The 19114-nt window shown below is 37.0% G+C and overlaps 2 protein-coding genes across 2 annotated transcripts; both read left to right on the top strand.

The window, feature by feature from the left end:
* Nucleotides 1-489: 489 nt before the first annotated feature.
* LOC137029607 (1-phosphatidylinositol phosphodiesterase-like) lies at nucleotides 490-3235 on the top strand. The gene is made up of 2 exons (XM_067399239.1): nucleotides 490-530; nucleotides 2389-3235. Exons 1-2 carry the CDS (start codon nucleotides 490-492, stop codon nucleotides 3233-3235), a joined length of 888 nt encoding a protein of 295 aa, XP_067255340.1.
* A 3762-nt stretch (nucleotides 3236-6997) lies between these two features.
* Nucleotides 6998-15281, top strand: tmem176l.4 (transmembrane protein 176l.4). Its single transcript, XM_067399226.1, has 7 exons — nucleotides 6998-7032; nucleotides 7392-7621; nucleotides 9362-9478; nucleotides 9591-9647; nucleotides 11408-11638; nucleotides 14996-15115; nucleotides 15222-15281. Exons 2-7 carry the CDS (start codon nucleotides 7448-7450, stop codon nucleotides 15279-15281), a joined length of 759 nt encoding a protein of 252 aa, XP_067255327.1. The 5' UTR covers nucleotides 6998-7032; nucleotides 7392-7447.
* The last annotated feature ends 3833 nt before the right edge of the window (nucleotides 15282-19114 follow it).

Genomic DNA, 19114 nt, shown 5'->3' with positions numbered 1-19114 from the left:
ATTTTGTGATCAACATGTTATAAGCAATTGATAATGTAGGAAACAGCAAGACAACTGTACATAATAAATGTCATGAATTTAACAAAAAATTGGCAATTTGTTCAAAAGAATGAGAAATTCCACTCAGTTCACACATGGTACTTTTTCACATGTATATATAATTTTACATTCCGTCTTTTAAACTTACATTACTACATTGCTAGTAACTAAAAATTCTGCTGTTATTGACACTTTTCTGGGTGTCCATCAAAAGTATTTTATCTTGTTATTGTAACAGTAACAGTTGTTCAGCTAAATTTAAAGTCATAAAAAGATGGAAATGGCTTAAACAACAATTTTGTAAAAACAAATAAATAAAAATAACAACATTTGACCATGTTTCCTCCAATTAGAATTCCAAAATACATTCATCACCTTAAACCTCTTTGTAAACACAGTTTTGTATTAATGTATTGTTTTATTCTGTGCTGTCCTCAGACCACTGAGAAGATGGGAGTTCCTGTGAAAATTCTGTGTATCCTGATGCTGCTGTGAGTAACAAAAAAGAAAAAGAAAAAAGACTGAATAAATTAATTTTTTATGTGCTAAAATTAGGTTATTGGGGTTAGTTAATTAGAAAGAAAGAAAGAAAGAAAGAAAGAAAGAAAGAAAGAAAGAAAGAAAGAAAGAAAGAAAGAAAGAAAACTACAACAAAGTAAATGTTATTTTATATAGTGAATAGGCTACTGATCATTACAAGGGTTCAATAAGGAATTTAATATAAATCTATGTTTCTAACATATCTGTGTCCTAATGCTTTCAGATTCTTACATTGTTATGTTCATTTTTTATCTCTCATATAAAAAATCAGTTCGGAAAAAAGTGAAGGCTAGTAAAACGGCAAGATCATATCGTAAAACGTTTAGATAGAAAGACACATCAATAGTGAAGAGACGCACAGGCGGCAACAAGGCTATTTGACTTGCTCGCGCTTTATTTCATATGCTGCTAGTTTTCACTCAATCATCTTAACCTACGATGTTTTTAAACATTTAAATACACATATTAAATAATAAAAAATGTGTATTATGTAGTGTTTTAGATGATATAGCCTGCTCTTGACAAAGCTAATTTCTGAGAGAGACAATAGCGTCTATTTGATCATTTAATTCCAACCCGTACAAGGTTTAAAACATTTGAATATATCAAATAGTAGACAGTTTGTATGATAGGCTAGTATTTTCTTGACAAAGCTCTGATTTCTGAGACGGCAATTTATTTGGTTTGCGGCTGTGCTGTGCCTAATCTCTTTACATTATTGCGTAATAATTTAATTTAAGAGGTTTGTGTATAATTTTGTGCTACAGTGTGGCTCACCTGTTATCCAGCAAACACGAGTGACTGTGTCTGACCAATAGAGCTCGATCACACGAAAATGCGTATCAAAACGCGTGTGTAATCTCGTAGAATATATAGCCTACGCCAAAATGAGTTTTTCGGGCAGTTTTTCGCGTGCATACACTCTAATAAATGCTGGGTTAAAAACAACCCAAGTTGGGTTGAAAATGGACAAACCCAGCGATTGGGTTGTTTTAACCCAGCAGTACTCAACTATTGTTTAAAAATTACAGTATTGCTTAAAATGAACCCAAAATATCTTGAAAATGAACATTTATTAATATGTTTAATAAATGAACATTTTAATTTCATTTTAGATTCATTTTAAGTCAGCCATATAGTCATTTTCAAACAATAGTTGGGTTAAATAAAACTACCCAGCAGGTTGGGAAAATATTTAACCCAACTGTTGGGTTAAAACAACCCAATCGCTGGGTTTGTCCACTTTCAACCCAACTTGGTTCACTCAGTTAAAGGTTTGAGTGCAGTCTGCTGTGTTGTGAACAAAAGAGCGCGCGAGAGCGGGAGCTCATGCGCAAAACACTTATGTCACTCTAATTATATACTAGCTGTGCTCCCACAACACGCTCTGTCGGTCACAACAGATTAGACGGTGCGCAAGCCTTATATAGCTTATAGTCACAAACCCGAACCCGACCCGAACACTAAGCTATTCATGAAATGAACGGGTTCTTCGGAAAAATAGTATTGCACATCATTTTTTTTTATTGTGCACCACTGATATGTCAGAATGTCTGCCTGCTTTTTCCTCTGAATTCCATTCAAATGTAGCCTGATTAAAAGTTTTGGAAGAGCCTGCCTGTCAACCTGAATTTGATTTCTGTTTGGATTCTTGTTTTACTTTAAGTCTGTTACTTCTCATTACATGTATTAATTTGGCAGACACTAATCCAAAGCAGCTTACAGTGCATTCAAGCTATACATTATGCTGGTGATGAAGAAAGTGTGACAGGTACATTTTTAAACTCATATTCTGATTTTGTTCCACAGACTGCACAAGAGTAGTGATCCAGAAGTGTTTAATGATGGGAAAACACTCAATCTCCCTGCAAATTACAAAATTGGCTGGATGAAAACTCTGGATGATGAAAAGTTAATTTCTACCCTCACTATTCCTGGTACCCATGAGTCCTTGGCCCTTCATGGAGGACTACTAGCTAAATGTCAGGCATGGTCACTATGGAACCAGTTAATGGCCGGGATACGATACTTCGACTTGAGAGTGTCTGGGAAAAACTTGAAAATTAAGCATGGACCGATTGACCAAAAAACAACTTTCCCCGATGCTCTCGAAACAATTCGAGAATTTTTATCTAAATATAAAACTGAGACCGTGTTGGTCAGAGTGAAGCCTGTTAATCCTGAGTTCAGCAAAGTTCCCAGTTTAGTTGAAAACAAGATCAGAAATGCTAAAGATATCTGGGTTAAGCCGTCAGTTCCGACGATTGGTAAAGTAAGAGGAAAGATTGTTTTTGTTCAGAAAAACACCTTTAAGCTAGGCATTATTTTGTTTGAAACGGACGAAAAAGGAGACTATAAAGTAACTAATGTTAAAGTCAAAGAGGAAAAGATTAAAAAGCATCTGGAAGAAGCTGCCGATAAGTGTAGAACAGGTTCTGCTCTGAGTCTGAGCTACTCGAGTGGCACAAGCTTAGGTACAGTTTTGGGGTTTCGTTTTTTGCCAAAAAAGTTGGCAAAGCAAATCAATCCTTGGTTGTATGATCATCTTGAAAAGGAATTTAAAAAGAATCCCAAACCTTGTTTTGGAATCATAGCCATGGACTTTCCAGGTTTTGACTTGATTCAAATGGTCATCAAATTCAATGGGCTTACCTAAGATTTTTCACATTCATCAAGAAATTAATGTTGTTGCTTTCATTAGATAATAATATGTCTAATTCTCTGTTGTCTTATGGGTTTGGAACAACATTAGCGTGAGTAAATGATGACAAAATTTAGTTTCTGGGTGAACTCAAAAGAAAGAAAGAAAGAAAGAAAGAAAGAAAGAAAGGCATGGGCAAAACATACGGCTCAACAACTACCAGAAGTTTTGATTTTGATTAATTTGTGATTACTTTTTATTTGCTAAATGTTTTATTCTTATTTTTTCTTAACAATAAAAAAAAAAAAAAAAATAATATATATATATATATATATATATATATATATATATATATATATATATATATATATATATATATATATATAAATAAAAAAAATAAATAAACGCAACGAGCTTATACAGCTATAATGTCCAAAAACGTATAAACACACATTTGATGGAAAATTACTGATTGATGTGTCATTTTAACACATTCTCAACTGTCTGATGTGATGTATGATCATTATTTCTAAGCTAAATAAAGCATTGCAATCCCTGTCTCATGAGCTTCTTGTTGAAGTGAAAAAGTCAAAATGAAATCATAACGAATTACTTTTTAAATACATGCTTCCTTCACTTTATCTATTAAAACAAGAACGAAAGCTGCACGATATGAAATATTTGGTGTTGTTTGATGCATATATTCAAAAATCTTACACAAATAATCCACACTATAGGCCTAAGCATCGTAATTTCTAATAAATAGAAAACAGGGTATGCTCCAAATACATGAAAACAGCTTCTTAACACGTTCATAGATAATTTGCAATGTAGTAATTTGTAAATTAAGTTATTTTAACCGCTTGGAAACGATACATGTACAGTATGAATCCACAGTCTCGCTCTACTACCGTAATAGCAATAAACAGCAGATAGAGGGCGCTGTTTGACTGTATACAGTAATCAATAAGCGCATTTCAAAGTCGCTGTGGAACCATCTTTCTTTTCTTTTATATGATTCACCATTGTGGAGTGAGGGTAACATTTGTTACTATTACCAATAATAGCATTGCTTACATCTCCCATATTTAACATTAATAATAATAATAATAATATGTTTAATTTATATAGCGCCTTTCCCAATCTCAAGGACGCTTTACAAAAATAGTAACATAATAGACAGTCTATTCACATGAACAAAAACAGTCGTATCATAATCAAGTGGACAGTATACATTTGCCCAGTCAGGGGTATAGAAATGAATGCAGTTGCATATCATGGTACAATTACATACATAAAACAGAGATATATAACATGTAACAACAGAAAAAGGATTGTGTCAATAAGTGACAAACAAAGAATAGTAAATATGCAACATACACAGAACAAAAATACTCAGAGAATTACAGCTGGTAGTATAGGATGAGGAGAGTGCATAAAGACTGTTATGACTGATAGTATTGGGTAAACAAGTAGGTTTTGAGTTGTGATTTAAATACAGAGAGTGAAGTTATTGTCCTTTGTGCTAGTGGTACAGAGTTCCATAGTTTAAGTGCAATGATGGAAAATTGCATACTGCCCACTGAAGATAGACATCTAGAAATCTAGGTACAATAAGAAGTTCGCTCCCTAAGGATCGAAGTGATCAAGGCGGAACATAAGGAGACAGTAGATCAGAGAGATAAGGAGGAGCAAAGCCATTGAGTGATTTAAAAGTAAGCAGAAGGATTTTGTAAGTAATGCGAGATGATAAAGCGAGCCAATTGAGTTTAAATAAGATGGGGTAATATGAGCAGATCGTTTGGGGGTTAAAATTCTTGCAGCAGAATTTTGAATGTAATGTAAACAAGAAATAGAGTGCAATGGTAATCCAGCAAAAAGAGCATTACACTAGTCGAGGCCTGATGAAATAAAAGCAGGAACTAATTACATTTACATTTAGTCATTTAGCAGACGCTTTTCTCCAAGGGGACTTACAAATGAGAGTAGTAGAATCAATCAAACTAACATGAGAACAACAGTACTTAAGTGCTGTGTGAAGTCACAGTTACCTCAGTAAAGTGCTCGTAGCAAGGAATTTTTTTTTTTTTTAAATAAATACACAAATAGATGGAAGAAGAATAGAAATCAAGGTAATTATGGGTTAAGTGCTGATGAAAAAGATCCATCTTTAGCATTTTTTTGAAAATGGCTAAAGAATCAGCTGCTCGGATAGAGCGTGGCAGGTCATTCCACCAGCCAGGAACAGACCAGGACAAGGTCCGTGAGAGCGATTTTGTGCCCCTTTGTGATGGCAAGGCGCCGTTCACTTGCAGAATGCAAGTTTCTGGAGGGCGCATAAGTCTGAAGTATCAGAGCCTTGAATTGGATGCGAGCAGCTATTGGCAGCCAAAGCAGACTGATGAAGAGAGGTGTGACATGTGCTCTCTTCAGTTCGTTAAACACCAGTCTTGCTGCAGCATTCTGGATCAGTTTTTAGAGGCTTGACAGTGCATGCTGGAAGGCCAGCCAAGAGAGAATTACAATAGTCCAGTCTGGATAGAACAAGAGCTTGGACAAGAATTTGTGTGGAATGCTCCAATAGGAAGGGTCTAATCTTCCATATGATCTGTGAAGCTCATCCATCACCACTCCAAGGTTCCTGGCTGTCCTGGAAGGAGTTATGGTTGACGACCCAAGTTGAATTGAAAGGTTGTGATGAAGTGTTGGGTTGACACCGACCACAAGCAGTTCCGTTTTTGCAAGGTTGAGTTGAAGGTGGTGGTCCTTCATCCAGGCAGAAATGGCTGTCAGGCAGGCTGCGATGCGACCAGCAACCGTTGGATCATCTGGTTGGAATGAGAGGTAGAGTTGTGTGTCATCAGCATAACAGTGATAGGAAAAACCATGTTCCTGAATGACAGATCCTAGTGATGACATGTAGATTGAGAAAAGTAATGGTCCAAGCACGGAGCCCTGAGGCACCCCAGTAGCAAGATGATGTGACTTGGACACCTCACCTCTCCAAGATACGCTGAAGGACCTACCTGAGAGGTAAGACTTGAACCACTGGAGTGCGGTTCCTGAGATGCTCTTCGACATGAGGGTTGACAGGAGGATCTGGTGGTTAACAGTGTCAAAAGCAGCTGACAGATCCAGCAAGATGAGTACTGATGATTTTGAAGTTGCTCGTGCCAGTCTCAGTGCTTCAGTGACTGAGAGCAAGGCAGTCTTAGTTGAGTGGCCATTCTTGAAGCCAGACTGGTGGTTGTCAAGGAGGCTGTTCTGTGTGAGATAAGTAGACAGTTGGTTGAACACAACTCTCTCAAGTGTCTTTGCAATGAAAGGAAGAAGGGATACTGCTCTGTAGTTTTATAAAAGTGCTGGATTCAATGATTCAGCATCTTTTGGGGAAACATAAGCATGGAGTTGGGCTAAATGGTGAAGCTGTAAAAATCCATCTTTGGAAAGTTTACTAATGTAAACATCCAGAGTCAATGAAGGATCAAGAGTAACTCCTACATTTCTGACAGTAGCTGATGGAAAAATTGTTTTATTTTTCAATTATTTTCAATTCTTATTTCAGCAATTAAGATTGGATTTGTCAAGGTAAAATTATTAAACAGTTGAATAGAATGAGCTTGCTCACAAGTAGAATACAAGTCATCATGAGCATCATTCCAGTTATACCAGTTTAAATTTGAACTCTATAGAGGAAGTCACTGCCGGGAAAAACAAAACAAAACAAAACTCCGCCTTAAAAACTCCCACAGAGACTCGTGCCATCTCTAATCTGGACTGAGACTTGCATAGACGTGCCACCTCTATACAAGGTGAGTTTGAGTTACAGTGTTTCTTAAGATAATTAACAAATATATAATGAACTCGAAAACAACAACAAAAAAGACAATCATTTTAATATTACTGAACAAACTGTGCATGGTTAAACAGCCTGCAGTACCACAACTTCCTTATAGGAAACATAAGCCGTTGGATTGTGCTCCTTAACTTTGATTCAGGTCTAAATTTGTTTCGATAATTAAATATATTCATCCATTGTGTATCATTATACGTAAACATCTATTTAAAGTGTTAAATGTCTATGCTTTGTATCCACCAAACCTGATATAATGACATTATGTGTAAAAATGATGAAAAGTAATAATTTTTTTGTCCTTATTGTTTCATGCAGTTAAACAAACAGGAGGTTCAGCCATAGTTACCTGTGGGAAGACTTTCGTCTGCATCATGTCTCTGACAGTGTCTCAGGGTGAGGGAATGACGGTCATCACCGTCACCCCAAACACAAAGAGCAAATGGCCCGTTCTGTGTCAGATTCTGAGACTTCTGTGCTGCAGTCCAGTGTGTTCTGTATCTCAGGATATGAAAGAAAAGCTGATGAACACCCACACAGCTCTTGGGGTGAGTCAGACACTTTAAGGCCTTGTCATTTTAGGCTGCTTTGAACAGATTTAATTTAAGCACTAAGGCCCGGTTTCACAGAGAGGGCTGAGATTAAGCCAGGATTAGGCCTTAGTTAAATCAGGGCATGGAAGTATCTTTTTAAATGTGCATTAGAGAAAAAACGAAAAAAAAAAAAAAACATTATTGGTGTGCATCTTGAGACAAAACAATGGCACTGAGATATTTTAAGATTTGTCAATGCAAATTGCATTTAGGCTTAACCTCAAACTGGGGGTAGGAAAGACATAAGATTTAAGATGCTTTACAACATTTTACAATTTGGTTGCAGTTGCTTTTGTCAGTACAATGTATTAGAAACATTTTAAAAACACCAAAATCTAACGCAGTTTTGGAATAGTCAAAAGTATTAGTACCATGCTGCAACTTTGAAAGAAGTTACATTTTAGTTTCAAATTTATTTATGCAAGCAGAATCAAGCGTATAGCATCAGTTCTGGCAGACACGTCAGTCAAGCTTGCGTCAGCTGACATTCAGCTGATCAATGATACATTTCAGATTAGACCGCGTCTTTCAAATACACCTTCCAGTATTCAACACCAGTAACAAGCTGTTCTTAAAGCTATAGTTGCTATTGGAAAATGCTCGGTCTTAAAGCTATAGTTGCTATAGAGAATGAGGAGTTATGTCACAATGTTTTCACTCCGCATTTCATTTTGGGAAGGCATCGCCATGTTAGAAGCATACGCTATCCGTTACCATGGTTACTTCGACAGTGAGACTGAGAGAAATCGTGAAACAGCTTGATATTTGTTTGCCTTTTTGCAATATGGTGCAGTTTCTTGGAAAGAAATGGAGAAATGGAGCCAAGCAGCATTATTTAGAGAAACTGCTTGACATCAACAACATCGTTCAGTACGAGTACGGGTGCCATTGTACTAGTTAGTGATTTTCAACATACTTGTTGTATCAGATTTGCTGCCACTAGGGGTGTAAGATTCCCCATTAGAGACGGAAAAGCCCATTCAAATTAGGTTTGCAACATGCTTGTTGCAATAAAGGCTCATCGGGGCTCAGTAACATGCTTGTTACTATTGCTGATTCGCAGCATGCTTGCTGCCAAGGTGCAGGATACTCAATTGGCAACACGCTTGTTGCTATGTGATTAGCATCATGCTTGTTGCAAGAATCATACCACCTCCGGCTGGATCGTTTAGGATGATTTGTGTAATTCGCAGCTGTTCGTATTAATCACGCTCGCTTAAGACTGCTCATTTACCTTTTATAATTTTATCATTTATCACTTCACTCCCTGCTCTGTCCAGGCATGGCTGCTTGAATGAGTGGGGAGTTTTGCCCAGAAGAGTTTCATACCACCAACTATAAAGGATTAGTCCACTTTTTCAATAAAATTTTCCTGATAATTTACTCACCCCCATGTCATCCAAGATGTCCATGTCTTTCTTTCTTCAGTCGAAAAGAAATTAAGGTTTTTGAGGAAAACATTCCAGGATTATTCTTTATTATCATTAATAATCGTTAATGATAGTGGTCTGACAGAATTAAATTCAAACAATATACAACATTTTGCAAAAGTTGTGAAGTAATTTGTCTGTCCACACTGAAAGCAAAAATTTGATTGGTTTACTTACAATGTAATTGTGCCAAACTAGAGATATTCTTATTTTAAGATTCTTGATAGATGGTTGCATAAAAAAATATTGTTCTCTTGTTCCATAGGTTGTGCAGATGATTGTTGGTATCCTCAATATTGTGGTGGGGATTGTGTTTACATGCCTTGGGTTATACTGGAACATGGATATGATGGCCATGGGACCCTTTTGGCTCGGTAGTGTGGTAAGACCTGGGTCTCGTTTTGTATCATTCATTTGATTTATTCAAAATCTAAAGCAAAAATGTGAAAGAAAAAAATGCACAGATGTTTTTGTTTGTTTGCTTTTGTCTATAGTTCCTTGTAGTTGGAATTGTGTGTATTCTTGCAGCTAAGTTTCCCAGCTCTTGTCTGGTAAGTTTTTGAAAGGCATTTGTGTTTTTGACAGTTCCAGTTTTGCAAGTTAATATATACAGTGGGTACAGAAAGTATTCAGACCCCCTTAAATTTTTCACTCTTTGTTATATTGCAGCCATTTGCTAAAATCATTTAAGTTCATTAAGATCATTTTTTCCTCATTAATGTACACACAGCACCCCATATTGACAGAAAAAAACAGAATTGTTGACATTTTTGCAGATTTATTAAAAAAGAAAAACTGAAATATCACATGGTCCTAAGTATTCAGACCCTTTGCTCAATATTTAGAAGCACCCTTTTGATCTAATACAGCCATGAGTCTTTTTGGGAAAGATGCAACAAGTTTTTCACACCTGGATTTGGGGATCCTCTGCCATTCCTCCTTGCAGATCCTCTCCAGTTCTGTCAGGTTGGATGGTAAACGTTGGTGGACAGCCATTTTTAGGTCTCTCCAGAGATGCTCAATTGGGTTTAAGTCAGGGCTCTGGCTGGGCCATTCAAGAACAGTCACAGAGTTGTTGTGAAGCCACTCCTTTGTTATTTTAGCTTAGGGTCATTGTCTTGTTGGAAGGTAAACCGTCGGCCCAGTCTGAGGTCCTGAGCACTCTGGAGAAGGTTTTCATCCAGGATATCCCTGTACTTGGCCACATTCATCTTTCCCTCGATTGCAACCAGTTGTCCTGTCCCTGCAGCTGAAAAACACCCCCACAGCATGATGCTGCCACCACCATGCTTCACTGTTGGGACTGTATTGGAGAGGTGATGAGCAGTGCCTGGTTTTCTCCACACATACCACTTAGAATTAAGGCCAAAATGTTCTATCTTGGTCTCATCAGACCAGAGAATCTTATTTCTCACCATCTTGGAGTCCTTCAGGTGTTTTTTAGCAAACTCCATGCGGGCTTCCATGTGTCTTGCACTGAGGAGAGGCTTCCTTCGGGCCACTCTTACATAAAGCCCCAACTGGTGAAGGGCTGCAGTGATGGTTGACTTTCTACAACTTTCTCCCATCTCCCGACTGCATCTCTGGAGCTCAGCCACAGTGATCTTTGGGTTCTTCTTTACCTCTCTCACCAAGGCTCTTCTCCCCCGATAGCTCAGTTGGGCTGGATGTCCAGCTCTAGGAAGGGTTATGGTCGTCCCAAACGTCTTCCATTTAAGGATTATGGAGGCCACTGTGCTATTAGGAACCTTAAGTGCAGCAGAAATTTTTTTGTAACCTTGGCCAGATCTGTGCCTTGTCACAATTCTGTCTCTGAGCTCTTCAGGCAGTTCCTTTGACCTCATGATTCTCCTTTGCTCTGACATGCACTGTGAGCTGTAAGGTCTTATATAGATGTGTGGCTTTCCTAATCAAGTCCAATCAGTATAATCAAACACAGCTGGACTCAAATTAAGGTGTAGAACCATCTCAAGGATGATCAGAAGAAATGGACAGCACCTGAGTTAAACAAATGAGTGTCACAGCAAAGGGTCTGAATACTTAGGACCATGTGATATTTCAGTTTTTCTTTTTTAATAAATCTGCAAAAATGTCCACAATTCTGTGTTTTTCTGTCAATATGGGGTGCTGTGTGGACATTAATGAGGAAAATAATGAACTTAAATGATTTTAGCAAATGGCTGCAATATAACAAAAAGTAAAAATGTAAGGGGGTCTGAATACTTTCCGTACCCACTGTATATATATGTATACATACATATATATATATATATATATATATATATATATATATATTGTTTGTGTTTTACAGCTGGTCATCGGAATGATTGTGAATGTAGTCAGTGCTGCACTGGCTATCACAGCTGTTGCGCTGTATTCAGTGGACCTTGCGAATAGCCATACTGGATATTACTATTCTTGTGATCAAATCTACAGTTCTTATTCGGGCTATTCACGCTATGATTATGATAGATATAGAACCCCGTCCCCTGAAGAGAACATGAGAATGGAGACCTGTCTGTACTACAAGAATCTCACTGAGGTAATGATACTATGGCGGTAAGACAAGATACTGCTCATCAAATCTTCTTCCAAACATACTCACAGTTAATCTTTTCCAAAAAGGCAAAAATGGAATTTCTTGGTCACTCCTTTACATGTAATGCCAAGCTCCAAAAAGACAAATAGCACCATAAAAGTGGTTCAGATATGGTGCACTGAGTAGTGATAGGGATTTATGTTTCTCACAGGATTTATGGATGATTTTCCTTTCAATAATTTGACATTAAAAAGTCCAAAATCCCTTTCAAGGAAAGTCTGTTTGGAAGGAAGTGATTTGTTAAGGAAGCCCTATTTGCAACATGATCTCCAGGCAACAATAGAGCGCAACAGTGCCTGTCAACTTCTTCAGCAGCGCTGGTTCCAGAATTAGTTTTTCATTCATTTCCTACATGGGCATTTTAAAAAAGTCTTTGTTAAAGAGTTATAAATCATTATCACCAAATAACATTATACAAACTGACACACACACACAAAAAAGTATTTGATCAGCAGACAAAAGCACAAAGATACAAAACTGTGTACTTAATATTTTTAGTGAGGGAAAGAACTACAATCCCATGAAACTTAAAAACGATAGAGAAATATAAAACTACTCATTTAAAACTGTTGATTATGTGTATAAAAACAATATATTTTAAGTTTATTGCAAAATATGCTTATTTATACAAATATTTAAGTATTTAAAGAGTGTAGGGAGACCGACTCGATCGAGGCATTCATGGGAGTGGGCGGAGCTAAAGGTCTGTTTTGGAGCTGCTTATTTCGACTCTCTGGTGGAATTTTTCTGTACAGTGTCATGGGCAATGTAGTTTTTCACCATGAATTCATCTGTTAAACATAATTACTTTAAAAATAAGTTGAAATAATGTGGGTTAATGTCTTAACAGAAGCAAAAACCAACGATTAACAACCTTGTAGCTCACAGTAGGTCTGTATTCAAAGGTTTATAAGTTATTGTTAATCTATTTCCCTATGGAGAAAATGAATGGAGTTTTTACTTCCAGGACCAGACTGTTGCACTCTATTTTGGGCGTCCAAGACTTAGTCTTATCTAATTGAACAGAGGAGTCCTGAAATCTCAAAAACTGCTCACCACACTCACATTTAAATAACTTAATTCAAATCAGCAACAATATCTGACATGAACTGACCCATAAATGTTGTTTCTTGTGCTCAAATACTGTTAAAAAAGCTTATTTTTCAGGCTAGACCAGCCAATGCTCATGTTCAGTCCCAAGAGCGCATTCAGGACACTGACTAGATGCGTCCCAATTCACATACTTATGCCGTTTTGAAAGTATAGATAGTGCGAGTAACACTGAAAATATCAAAAAGAAAAAGTGCACTTTAAATACCCAGATGATGCACTTAGTTAACTGAAAAAATGAAGTGTGGAATGTGTGCTTTAAAGGATTAGTCCACTTTCAAATAAAATTTTCCTGATAATTTACTCACCCCCATGTCATCCAAGATGTTCATGTCTTTCTTTCGTTCTTCAGTCGAAATTAAGGTTTTTGAGGAAAACATTCCAGGATTTTTCTCCTTATAGTGGATTTCAGTGGCCTCCAAATGGTTGAAGGGCAAAATTATAGTTTCAGTGCAGCTTCAAAGAGCTTTAAACGATACCAGACGAGGAATAACCGTCTTATCTAGCGAAACGATCGGCCATTTTCTACAAAAATACAACTGTATGTTTATAAACACAAATGATCGCCTTGCATGTGGTTCCGCTTTCTGTATTCTTCAAAAAGCATACACTGTATGTCCTACACGTTCCCTATTCTACTTACAGAAAAAAACGGAACTGGCGCTGCGTTCGCTCCGTAAGTTGAATAGGGAAGGCGTAGGACATACAGCACAAGCCTTTTGAAGAATACAGAAAGGCGATCAGTTGTGTTTTTAAAGCGTATACAGTTGTATTTTTTTCAAAAATGACCGATCGTTTTGCTAGATAAAACCCTTATTCATTGTTTGGTATCGTTTAAAGCCCTTTGAAGCTGCATTGAAACTGTAATTTTGACCTTCAACCCTCTGGAGGCCACTGAAGTCCACTATAAGGAGAATAATCCTGGAATGTTTTCATCAAAAACCTAAATTTCTTTCTACCGAAGAAAGAAAGACATGAACATCTTGGATAACATGAGGGTGAGAATTATCCGGAAAATTTTATTTGAACGTGGACTAATCCTTTAATAGGTTGTTTGCACATGACGTCATTACTGCGGGCGAAATGCGGCTGGAGGGCAAGGAGTGATTTTTCTATACAGGAATCCTATCACAAACTCAAAATCCCTATGTTTTGCATCATTTATGGTTGCTCAAATCTATCAAACTGAGAAACCACAATGAGCTTTTTTCGTTTACACAACTTATATCGTTTTTTAACTTTAAAAGTTGTCATCTTTTATAGCATTTTGCGTCTGCTAAAACTGAAATGAATACAGATACCTGCTTACCTTTTTTGTTTTTGACTTGATTTAATATTCAAATCCTTCATGGTATCGTTTGCAGGGAAGTGAAACTATTTTAGCCCATTGCATGATCCATTTGGTGTTTTCACTTCAGTTTTGTAGAATTCTGTTTACAATGTTGATCTGGTTACTGTGAAAACAGTGTCATGCGCTGCCGCTTCAGCCATCATGTGGTAGAAAATGTCCAAATAAAAAAATGTGTTCAACAAGCTGACAGAAGTCGATCCATTTCTTTGTTGGAAGGGTGTAAATGTAACTGTAGTCTTAATGTTTTCTTTGTAAATATTCACTTTCCCTTATGACCACAGAGGTGAATCAGAGGGTCACATTCAGCGGACAGACACCCCTTTTAACAGTCTTTGACAGAAACCGACACACTGTGTTTTTATTTTTTTATTTTTTGTATTTATTTCAACAAATGACAACCAAAATCAAACCCCTAGAAGCTAGAGAACAGTTTTGAAGTGGCTGCGTGTAAGCTGAAAGGCAGCGCGATATAAACAAACCAGACTAGAACTTGACATGGCGTGACAACAGCTTCACATTTTCTATATCTACTGCCTCAATGGCAGTCAAGTCTTTCAATTAAGTAGAAAAATCGCTCCTCTTCATACCATAAGGTTCACGTCCAAAATATGTTGTGATTTTCTGTTTATACCTTTCTAAACCAGCAAAGTACGGACTTTTCTCCATCTCTTCCATTCTAATTTTCACTGCTTGCCCTCCACGTTAATTTCGCATGTCACCAGAACCATGTGATTGCAAACAACCTGTTATGGAGGGGAGGGGGAGGAGCTATCAGACTCCAATGGTGCATGTTGCACCATATTTGTGTATCTAAAATCTTTGTATTTACCCACCTCTAGATGGTCTTCAGAGGAATAGATATCATGATGATAGTGTTGTCGGTCCTTCAGCTCTGTGTGACGATCAGTTTCTGTGTTTTGACTGGGAAAGCTTTGTGCAAGAAGGATGAAGATGCAAAGGTACTGTATCATCACCACAATCACATCAAACAATCAGTCAAATCCACTGTGATCATGACAGATTCTGAGATGATCTGTTTGTTCATGTTTGTTTGTGGTTTTGCAGGTGGTGGAGGATCCAGAAATTCACAAGCTGCTCCTGGAAGACACTGCTGGAGCTGCATGACAAGATTAACAGACAAAATAATCAGTAATTTTTTTTTTTTGGAATGACAATATTGTAGTGAAATGATTTCAAAGCAGATCTCCATCCGCAACATTGTTAAATTACAAGTTTAATTACAATTTCACATTGTTTCCTTTTACAAACGTGGTGTTACCATTGATCTCTCTCTATATAGATTAGTGGGTGTTAACTTTTATTACTTTTTTCAGTTTTGTTGCGATCTTTGGGGCTGCTTTTTTAAGAAATAATTGACTGTAGCACTTTTGCATCAAACCTTTTCATGTTTGCTTTGATTTTTACAGCTTCCCTACGAAGTCTTCCTTTGTACATCACTGGAAAAAAAAATTAAAAACAACAACAAAAATATTTTATTTATTTATTTGGCAAACGTTAATGAGTACACCCCGTTTGAAAAGTAACATTTTAAACAATATCTGAATGAACAATTTCCAAAATGGTGACAAGACTTATAACATGAAAGTAAGGTTCATAATATAACTTAGCGAACAAAATTTTCAGTTTTACTCAAATTAGGGTGATGCAAAAATGAGTACACCCCACTGAAAGTCTCTGGAGCAGAGCTAAATTTTAGACTACAAATGTCTAATTTAACAAGAATTCAACCACAGGTGAGTCTAATTATTCATTACACAGGTGTCCAGCAGACAGTTCCCATTTCATGCTGTCAGCAATGGCACCACATGGAAGAGAAAAGTCACAAGACCTGAGAAAGAAAATAATTTCACCAGAAAGGTGAAGACTACAAGAAGTTCAGCAAAGCTTTACTCATCAGTCAGAATATTGTAGCAAAAGTGGTACAACAATTTAAAAAAGATGGAACTACAACCATCTCACAGAGATGTCCAGGTCCTCCACGGAAGTTAACACCTCGACAGGAGCGTCTTCTGATGAGAAGGGTTGAACAAAATCGGCATGCAAGTTCTCTGCAGTTATCTAAAGAAGTAGAAAGCCAAACTAGGCTGACTATTTCTTGTGACACAATACGGCGTACACTGCAGAGGAATGGCATGCATGGGCGCCGTCCACGAAAGAAACCTCTCCTAAAGTCCAGGCACAAAAAATGCTGCCTATAGTTTGCCAGGGCCCATGCTGACAAAGATGAAGAGTACTGGGACTCTATACTCTGGAGTGATACATTTTCATCTGGGCAGCAGTAGCACTTCATAAAAGAAAAAAAAAATCCTAAACAGCCAAATTGTCATCAAAGATAAGGATATTGGGCCGCAAAAGAAGTGGTGTCTGAGAATGGGCTTATATGACCCTATGATGCCATTTTTTGCCATCTCATTCAGCGCTCCACTTACTCCAACAGTACACTGAACTAAGAATAGTACAGACATGCTGAAAACCAACTGTTGAGGGTTTCATAAAGGGGGTAAAATGTATGTTTCTGATGTATTTGCAGAAAAGCATAAAGTATAACAAATAAAATATATTATAAATATAACAGTGATTCTCTATACATTTACCAGCCACTTTATTAGGTAGACCTTTCTAGTACCATGTTGGACCCCCTTTTGCCTTCAGAACGCCCTTACAAAAAGAATACTTAAGTACAGTGGTGTATAAAGTACTCGAAAACCATACTTGAGTAAAAGTATAGATATCTTGGTAGAAAATGACTTTGGTAGAAGTTAAAGTTGCTGTTTAGAATGTTACTTGAGTAAAAGTTTTAAAGTATGTGATATTTTTTGTACTTAAGTATGAAAAGTATTTTTTTGATATTAAATGTACTTAAGTATTGAAAGTAAAAGTACAAGTAAATGTAAAATACAAAATGAGCAAAAAAATATTAAAAATTGTTCTATACACAGTTTGAGCAGCAAGATTGTGTTCAGTTTTAACTCTCTTACATTTTGTTTCTTTAAATTGGCTAAAGGTTTATTGTAATTTTTATATATAAAAATACTAATATATTAATTATACATTGATGATTCGTTCATGTTAATTTACAGTGCATTATAACCAATGCAAGAGACAACTGTCACAGAACGGAGGAATTACAGACGGCAGGCAGAGGTGAAGATCCAAACGCAGGGAGAATTTAATGGAAATAAACAATTCAAGCATAAATCAGGAACAAAATAACACTGAGAAAAAACAAAGAAAACACGGGAACCACAAGACACCTGCATGACATCAAACAACGACCGACAGAGAACCAGAGAATAAAAGGGCTATTTATACAGAGGGGTTAATGAGCTAAACAAGGTAAACTGACACAGCTGGAGCAGACTAATGAAAAAGGAAAAAAAATACAAAACTACAATCTGGCCACAGGATACAGGACAGAACACAGAAACTAGATACAGAAAACTAAGGCATGGCATGGGTCTATTATATGTGTACTTTCACACATTATTTGGCTCTATTTTTGAAATATTTATGATTATCTAATCAAAATATGTGTTACAGTGCCGATAAAAACTGAAATTGAATATACATTACATCGTGGCATACAGTTGTTGTTTTTTTGTCACATTGTTTTAACCGCTTGAGGTTACTATAATGTCTCAGCCTCGACGACAAACATACTGTTCTCCACTAATGCAGCATCTAGTCAACAAACTAATTACTTTATAGTGATATGAAAACATGTACTGTAGTGTACATTGTATAACATACCGCTTTGTTATCCGTTTTAAATCGTTTTGAAGTGATCCGCTCTGTGCAGCGCGCAGCCTCACATCACGTGTCAAAAGAAACCATACGAGGCTTCAGTGATAGTTTTTATTTCGCCTCTAGAGGCCGCTCTCGTAATGTCTCGTAATGACAGCGCACTTCTCAGCCTCTCCAGCAATGTACGCAACCCGGAAAATTAAATCAACCGCGGTTGTGCGAGCACTTGTTTGCACATGCTTGCTTGCAGTCTGTGTTCTTCCTACTTTATTTTGTAGTAAGTAACGAAAATGCTTTGGGAAAATGTATCGGAGTAAGTATATAATTTATTTAGGAAATGTAGTGGAGTAAAAGTAAAAGTTGACAGAAATATAAAAACTAAAGTAAATGACAGATTCTCCCAAAAAATACTTAAGTACTGTAGCGAAGTACTTAAAGTGCAAAAATAAAATATTATAAGTATGATGTTAAGTTAAAAAAAATTACCTGAAGTAGTGTGGAGGTATACAAGGACCTTTATTTTGAAAGGGTTTTTTTTGGGGGAAAGGAGAAGTAGGACGGGGGTTCCAAAAAAGGAAGGAAGTGAGTGAGACGAGGAGCACGAAAATTTTTTTTTGGGGGTCGTTATTTTCTGGAGTATACGTGTGAACAGCATTTGACAAGCATCGTGGTGAGCGGACGAGAAGCTGGACCGAGCTTGTGGTGTTGTGAGTTTTGACCGAGCCTGAACGCCGAGAAACTGAACTTCATGCCTGCGATATATCAGGAGGTGTATTGTTTTCCGTGCTAGCTGAGACAGTGTGTTGACACGAGTGTTGTCTTCTACAGAAGGGAGCTGAGATACTGTGAGTTTTTTCTTTCACTGTTGTTAAGCACAGTAGCTATTCTGAAGATACACGGACGTTATTTGTTGTTTTTGAAGCAAAGCAGCTCGGATCGAGTGATTTTGTGACTGTTTGTTCAAGCCGAAATCCTTGTGCATCATTTTTGATACAATAGTGACGCCGTGTGGACACAAACGGCATTGCGAGCTCATTGACGCTCTTCTTTTGATTATATATTTTTTTTTTTTCCTATTCTTCCGTATTTAGTCGTTGCCCCTGGCAATAAATTTTCCTTCTGTTTTTGATGGTTATTTTTGGACACTTTGCAGTGTTTTCACTTGGAGAAATTCTTTTTGGATGGACATTTGC

Source organism: Chanodichthys erythropterus, chromosome 2 (assembly GCF_024489055.1).
Source record: "Chanodichthys erythropterus isolate Z2021 chromosome 2, ASM2448905v1, whole genome shotgun sequence".
Classification (NCBI taxonomy): Eukaryota; Metazoa; Chordata; class Actinopteri; order Cypriniformes; family Xenocyprididae; genus Chanodichthys; species Chanodichthys erythropterus.
Note: the sequence above shows the minus strand (reverse complement) of the source record. Positions and strands in the feature narration are given on the sequence as shown.